Source organism: Brassica oleracea, chromosome C6, assembly GCF_000695525.1.
Source record: "Brassica oleracea var. oleracea cultivar TO1000 chromosome C6, BOL, whole genome shotgun sequence".
Classification (NCBI taxonomy): Eukaryota; Viridiplantae; Streptophyta; class Magnoliopsida; order Brassicales; family Brassicaceae; genus Brassica; species Brassica oleracea.
The window spans coordinates 26,178,604-26,186,681 of NC_027753.1; the positions used below are offsets into that span (position 1 = coordinate 26,178,604).

Sequence of the window (8,078 nt, forward strand, 5' to 3'; positions counted from 1 at the left end):
ATATTTGTTAGCTAAAATAATCCATCCAACATAATAAGAAAAAGAAACCAACGAAATTGTAAAGCTGATTTTGCTGTCCTGACACATTGCAAGCTTAGTGATTTCACTGTCAAAAGCAACAAACTAAGCAGTCATATACATCCGAGACGTTTATTTACAAACGGTTCCTAGCACAGAAAAAGCATATTATTATGTTACGGATGATAAATTTGATGTATAAATACAGTTTAGGATTTTTTTCAACTGAACATTTGTGCCTAATGAATTACCTTACAACACCCACTGCATTGTGATTTTGGCAAGTTAAAACTGAGAATCAACATTGGAGCTTGCGTTAGCATTTGGAACATGAAATATAGCACCATATTTCATTGACAATAGCTGTGCAAAAGAACTCTGCTAGTAAGGGAATCGTGATTAGTAATTCTTTACATCTTAGTGTCATGCAACTTCAAAACGATAGACACTTACAATCGACGGCTCTCAAAGATGGACCACAAACCATCTAATGATATGCTTACCTAGTCGTATAAGTAATTCATGTCACTTCCCTCCCACGGGTAACGTTGCTGGTGCAGATCAATCCCCTCCACCTCTTCCTCGTCATTAGGATGCTCTGCAATATACCCTCTATAAGGTTCAAATTTATGTCGCTAGAATTATCAGAGAAAGAAATATAAAGTACCCTCCAAATCTTCAGGAGCATCGACATTTTCTTTATTCAATGATCTTCATTCAACCTAACAACCATCAAAATAAAAAGAATGTGAGGCACATAATCTTCAAAATCCAAGTTTAATGAATGGAAAAAAAAACTCAGGAAGACAGAAAATGTCAAACACTTCTTTTTCTTTTGCTTTTTTGCTCCCGTAAATGAACTGTCAAAGCCATCATTATTTGCAGGAAAAAAGATTAAACAAAGCAACTGATGAAAAGAAACAAATATGTTTCACAGCACATAAACTCTTCTTGAACAATCAGACAACAGATAGTATGTCTCCTGTGTGACTCAGCTGAGTCCTCGATGACATCCTGAACGACAAATGTCTTCTTCTTTTTCTTGGTTAGATCAAAGGGTGCAAGCTAAGGATGACCAAAGAAAATTAAAACCACACAATCATAATTTATCAGGCAAAATAAAAGAACTGATGATGAATTTATTAAAGATGGGGAGATGTAGAGACTAAAGAAGATAAATTGATTCATGGAACTCAAAGAGCCAATCTGTGTTTCTTAGATGAGTCATGAACCGATGATTAAAAATTGAAAACCCTAAACTTCCATTGAAGAGAACGCTTACAGACCAAAGAGGTCTATTTGGCCTTTTTTTTTAACGAAATCCATTTCAAAACGTGAGTTATAAAATATTTATTAAATCATTAGATAAAAAAATTAAATGTGGGTCCCACAGAGAAAACCAAAGAAGCAAAGGTTTCCGACCTTCATAAATATATATTAGTTTCGGCAATTAATGTGGATTCTAGCCACTGTATCATTATATTATAGATTTTGTTTTTGTTGCTAATGTCATCCGAGAACAGGTGGTCTTTTATATATAACACATACATTAAAGGACATGCAAAAAAATAAGAGTTAAGTTGTACAATTGAAGAGTTTCCGGACAAACTAAAACTTAAGGGGAAAAAAACATACAAACACTACTGAGTAACGTCTTCTTCATCTCTATCAGTTTGAGAAGCTGTTGGTTTCTCCGACACTCTCACATTATATTTCTCATACACTTTTTCCCTGCTCTCCGACCACCATGTCTCAGCTTGATGTTCTCCAAATCTTCTTCGGCTGCAAACAGAAACAAAACCTTTAGCACATCAATCACACTTACTAGTAAAAACGTGTAAGCCAAGAGTGTGAGACAAATGTTAACCTGAACCGGACTCTTCTAAGATCTCTAGTTCCATCATGGAGAGCAACAAGGGTTATATACACGCCGGGCTCATACTGTTCTATCCACTCTGCTTCTACCTGATCAGTATTGTTGTCAGCTCCTGCTTGGCTTGAACCATTGTTATGGAACTGGAAAGGCTCGTGTCTCTCACTGATTACTGACCCGCTGCTGCTAAGCCGTGGGTCTAAGGGATAAGCGGTGTTGTTGTTGTTGTTTCTTTCGCCGGCTCTAGGTGTGTGCTTTGGTGATTGGAGATTGGACCAAGATGAATTCGCAAAGGCGAAGTCAAACGGAGCAACTGAAGATATAGAAGAGGTCATTGATTCTGATCTTGAAGAATGGAAACCATTTTCTTCAGGGAAATGGAAACCGTTCTGGTCTAATCCGAGTTTGATGCTCTCACCAGGAGGCAACTTCTCAGCTACATCCTTGAGCTGCCAAAAGTTAGCTTATTAGACGTCAAGTTTCTTGCAGTTCACAAGTATATTAATAGGCCTGGGGTTTCGGTTAAATCAGGTGGGGTATTTTTGGCTAATACGCATCGGCCACAATCCCACCAAAATAAACCAAAAAAATTGGTTCGGTTTGGTTTTCGCTTAATTTTGGTTCTATATTTATTAGGAAAATAACCAATTTTTTAAAAAAATTCACTTAGATTTTGGTATATATTTTTTTTTAGAAAACTCGGATATTTTCGTTTAAATTCAGTTTGTTCGGGTTTTTTTGGTTTATTCAGTTATTTCGGTTATTTTCATTATGACTCAAAATTTTCTGTTTTTTTTTTAAAACCAAACTCACCAAGACCGAACCGAAAAACCAAAATATTTCCAAAAAACTTTCCGAACCAAACCAAAGTCAAAACCGAAAGTGAAAAAGAAATTCGATTTCAAATCCGCAGGGCTACTGAATATATATCAAAACAGATTGTACCTGCGCTATGAGCGACTTTATTGCTTCTTTTGCGGCTCTTGATTTGGCAGATTCCTCCTCTGCCAATGCTAAGGCTTCCTGAGTCTTCTTAACCGAGTTCTTGAGCTCTACTTCTTGGAGTTCACACTTCTGTGTCAAGCTGTCCACCTAGATCCAATGAAAAAATAAATAAGAACATGGAAGCAATGCAGGAGAAGAAGCAAACAAGCATGAGTCCCTTTATGCATACCTGTGTTCTTAACTTAATAATCTCCTGATTCAATATCTCATTAGTTTTCTTCATATTATCTGCTACACCCACCGGGAAATAAATTCCAGAAGTCGAAGGCATAGGAGTAGCAGAGCGAGGAGGACTAGACCTCCTAGAGAAAGGCGACACCGACCGAGAGTTAATACCTGATGGAGCCTGAACTAGCTTCGGAGTAGACCTTCCTATGTTAGACTGCACCGCATCTTTCAGCTGCATCAAAGAAGGCAGCTGAGAGTTGCGACCGAGCGCAAAGTTATCACTCTTCTTCCCTTGTTTAGCAGCTTTGCTATCCAACTGCTTGATCAAATCCATATTAGATGCACCAAACTTAGCTAATCTTATCTCAGACTTATCCAACCTATCTTTATTCTCCCCCGAGAGACGAGGCACAACGCTGTTCCTTCTGCTCGTCGTCTCGCTTATCTCAGACACTTTGCTGAGCTTAACATAACAAGAGTCGCACACACGGTACAGTCTCCCAGCGCTTGGAGCCAACGCAGCTCTGAACGCTTTCTTGGAACTACACGAATGACAATGCACAAGTCCACAGTTGTAACAGTTATGCCGTTTCCTTGTAAAGCCAAATGCAAGTCTACAGGATGAGCACTGAGACTGCTCAGCGCCAGAGACCCATTTGTGCAGACATATAGCTGCAGTGTAGTTTGATCCGCAAGCAACGTACTTAACGTGTCTGTCCTTCAAAGCTTCCACGAGAGTTGGTACTTTTCGATCCTCTAGATCACCGTGTCCTAGTCTCCCGTTAGCTCCTTTACCCCATGTGTACACTTCATTACGAGAAGTCAAGGCTGCAACATGATATGCTCCGCAAGAGATCTCTTCAACGAACTCGCTTGCGAGCTTGTCCTCCACCAAACACGGTAGCTTCCCGTCTGTCTGTACATTCCCGAGCTGGCCGTACACTGTACTCCCCATCGTGAACACTTGTCCAGACGTTGTTAAACCAACCGTCAAACTATGTCCACACGCGATTTTGTGGAAGTTGTAATCAATCAACACAGGGACACACGTTGGTTTAAGACGAGGGTCTTTATCACCGTGTCCGAGACGGTTCTTGTCTCCATCACCCCAAGTGAAGAGCTTCCCAGAAGACACAGAGCTCGAGTTTGATTGCGTGACGATGATCTCCACAACAGCAGCAGTGTGCCAAACTCCACACGAAACAGCTATAGTTCTAAGGCCTGATAGAGACTCAACTTCTCTCGGATACTGAACCGTTTCCTTGTCACCGTGTCCCAACACACCAAACGTTCCATCTCCAAACGTGAAAAGCCTCCCGTGCGATGTCACCAAAGCGGTATGCCAAGGTCCACAAGTCACAGAAGCCACGTGGAGTCCTTCGAGAGGACCAGCGATTCTCTTCGGTATCCAGTGGCTTACATCAGAGCCGTGACCTAGAAGGCCAACGTTATGCGTGCCGTCGCCCCAAGTATAAAGCTCTCCGGAGAGAGTAACAGCACAAGTGTGGAACTCTCCACAGGCGACGAAGTCACAAGCTGTGAGAGATTCAACGAGCCGTGGGTGAAACACATCTTTGCCAATGCCATGACCTAGTCTTCCTCCAGACTCTTCACCCCAAGTGAAAACCTCTCCTTGCCTCGTCACAAACGCAGCGTGCCTCACACCGCACGCGATTTGATGAACGTCTAAGACGATGTTTGACTCTAACGGCTTCGGGACAAGGACATCTGTTCTCGTGGTTAGGTAACTTGCGTTCTTGTCAATCCCAACTTTGACTACATTGTCGCATATAACCTCACCCCAGATGTACACGTCACCTAGAGCATCGGAGTCATCTGCTCCAGAACCGTGACTAGAACTGCTTTGTGCGCTAGAGACACTAACTCGGAAACCATCTGAACCAGATACCTTTGTCTGCATCATTTTGGTGTCTAACGCAACATGTGATTTCTCAGGCTCAGTGCTCTTGGGAGAAGGAACTGGATCGAAGTTAAAGGGAGTCCCAGGAGAGCTGTGACCTTGTGAAGCGCTCGCGGAACTGCTGCTTTGACTGCTAGATGTCACGTCTCTGCTGGCCTGGAATATATACCATATCAAACATGATCAACCAAAGAGTCCACAACATATAGACACAAAGAGTCGCTTGCTTTGAACACTTACATCAACTGAAATGTTTCCGCCACTCCAGCCATCAATCTTTGAGCGACCGCCTTGCCCACCTGATATTAATGTTTTGAGACCTCCAATCCAAACTTCAGCCTCAACCTTGTCCTTACAAATCTATTAAGAAGTAAAACTGTTATGCCTGGAGTTAATTATCAAAGTATCGGTTTCATGATGACTAACCAAGTCAAGAGACTTCTTTTTTCCGTTGTATAAGAGAGAGAAGGATAAGTAATCTTTCTCCGGGCGAAGATAGCGCTGGAAAACAGCCTATTGCAAAAGATTGAAGGGTCTATTAGATATGCTTGAAAGGCCAAGAGGAATCCTTTTCATATAAAGAAATGAAGAATGTCTTACAGTTCTTTGCCCAGGTACAATTTTAGATACAGAAGCTAACTTTAGTCGCTTTTCACCACTACTTGATATCCAGATCAAAGATTTTTCATCCTGCACACAACCAACACAAACGATCGTAGTTTTCTCAGATGAAGCGGAAAAAGCATAGCACAAAGGCAAGCTAAGCTGTTGAGGAGAAAGCAACTCACACTAGACAGTCTGAAAGGATAAAACTTTGGCTTTCCTTTGCGACCATATTTCAAAAGCTGAGTACCCTTCTTCAGTGTATTCAATGCCTGCCAAATGGAAAAGAAGCGCCTAAGGACACAATAAACTAGCTACAAGTAACATCAGTTGCCGCTTGAGACAGCATATTTCCCTTGCATCACCAAGTAATCAGTTTCAATGGTCATTTTACACAAAAGGAGCAAAACAGAACAACAATGTGATGTATAGCTTCCTGCTTCTCCATAAGCCTAAATGTTCACTAGAGAACCAGATTCAATACAAAAGCTATCAAAGGACAAGTTCCACCAATAAACAAAGGAAAAGACACAGATAAACCCCTAAACTAAGCTGAGGATTAGGATTTCAAAGAAGAAAAGTAACAGAGAGACATGAGATTTGCTGGAACTGTTACAACTTGAACAAACAAAACTCCAAAAGTTTTCAACTTTGAGCTTCATACTACTACTACTACTTCAATCGCTAAAACCTAGCACTCACTTTGTGGTAACAGGAATTGAGATATTTTCTACTGGATAGAACAAAAAGTCTTCATCCCAAAATCGAAATCACAGTGAAGAAGATAAGAGAGACTGACTTGTTCAAGGTTGTGGTCAGCGGCATTACTGTAGGACACGAGATCTGCCATTCAATGTGAGGCAATCACCAGAACGACACCACCCTCTTCGATCCTGACCGTTCATCATCTATAACTATGATAAACAACAGCCCCGGAGCTCCTAGCCGCCGTGGAAACCATCAATTAAACCACCCGTTGCAAGCAAACGTGAACGTAAAGCTTAAAACTTTCGAGTCGGGCACTGCCTCTTTTCGGCTTTATTCACTTCCCAGATCTAACGAGACTTCTCCTATATGGTAAAGACCCGAAACTTTAATCTACACACGATCTTCAGAAACCAAGTTTGATTTTGGCAAGTGCTGCTTTCGTAAGCTTGTGACAAAGCAATTAGCCTTTCTGACGACCTAACCGGAGATGACAGTGGTGGTGAGAGAGGAGAACCCCGACGGAAAAGCAAAAAGGAAGAAGGAGGAGTCAGAGACAGCGATGACAAAGGAGGAGAGAGAGTATAATACGAAGTTTTAATAACATTTTTTTTTTTAATAAATATAAAGGGAAACTGTTTCTTTCTTGGTATATTAAATGCTTTATTCTGTTTTCTTTTGTTTTTCTATTAAATAATTTTTACTTTCTTAAAATATATATATAGCGGAGGAATCCCCTATGAGATTATTTTGAGGCCAATGAAAAACAAAAAGAGGCGTTCCCCGTGCATCTAAACTATTAAAACTGAAGTACAAATTTGAAATAACCCTGACTTTTCCTAAAAAATTACAATCTCATGTCACTGAGTAATTAAGATGTATTTATTTAAAACAATATATAAATTAATTATTTTGCTGAACCATTTTCTAATCTACACAAACTATACCAGTATGGTTCGTTGGACTTGGTCCATATATATCAAAACTATGAGTTTATCTATTCATTATTGATAGTGCTCATATTATATATCGTACTAGGAAGTTTTTATAATAAATCCAAGACCTAGCATTATACAGTAGTATCCATTTTGTGGCATATAGAGTAATTTGTTTAATCTTTAAATACATGTCGTACTTGCAACAATCTATCAAACCGGTTTAATATAGTTTGTTACAACGTTGACCACAGATTATAGTATCGGTGGCATACGAAGTCATTGGTTTAGTAATTGCAAACAAATTCTTTTCACAACAAACTTGGTCTTGGTGTACAATTCAAAAATCAATTTGTATACTGAAATATCTATCAAAATTAGTTACGAAAATCTAAACTTAACAATGTTGATCAACGAATAAAAAAAAATATCCCAAAACGAGATTATAGAAACTCAATATATGTACATACCTACCACCCACGTATTAAAAGATTTCCTAATAACAATAAAAATATTTTAAATATTATAGGTTGTTCACAAAAATCTTTAACATATTAACTAATTTACTTATCTACACCTAAAATCAAGCATATATATTTTCCGTGATACACTCTGTTTTAAAATTCTACCTTTTTAAATATTTTATAAAATTTATTTCCAATTATAAACTTTAAAAAAGAATATTCAAAAGTATAAAATCCCTACAATCAATGAAAGTTTAAATATGAAATTAATTAGCTCACTAACCATGCCATCGTCCTATACATATACATTTCTTACCATCTACTCTTTTTTTGCATCCAAAACACACAATTAACATAAAAAAGGCCACTAACTGAGGTTTTATTCT

The 8,078-nt window shown here is 39.2% G+C and overlaps 1 protein-coding gene across 1 annotated transcript; it reads right to left on the bottom strand.

Annotated features, from left to right (window-relative positions):
• Positions 1–1,486: 1,486 nt before the first annotated feature.
• Positions 1,487–6,902, bottom strand: LOC106300317. Its single transcript, XM_013736430.1, has 9 exons — positions 6,388–6,902; positions 5,774–5,860; positions 5,586–5,675; positions 5,412–5,498; positions 5,226–5,345; positions 3,066–5,141; positions 2,837–2,983; positions 1,886–2,340; positions 1,487–1,800 (listed from the first exon to the last, which is right to left on the bottom strand). The coding sequence occupies exons 1-9, from the start codon at positions 6,436–6,438 to the stop codon at positions 1,659–1,661; spliced, it is 3,255 nt and encodes a 1,084-aa protein (XP_013591884.1). The 5' UTR covers positions 6,439–6,902; the 3' UTR covers positions 1,487–1,658.
• Positions 6,903–8,078: the final 1,176 nt, after the last annotated feature.

Coding starts and splice junctions, on each gene's coding strand:
- LOC106300317 (XM_013736430.1), bottom strand. CDS start 6,438: ATGGCAGATCTCGTGTCCTACAGTAATGCCGCTGACCACAACCTTGAA. Junction 5,861..6,387: donor CTGACCACAACCTTGAACAA/GTCAGTCTCTCT, acceptor TCCATTTGGCAG/GCATTGAATACACTGAAGAA. Junction 5,346..5,411: donor AAAAGAAGTCTCTTGACTTG/GTTAGTCATCAT, acceptor ACTTCTTAATAG/ATTTGTAAGGACAAGGTTGA.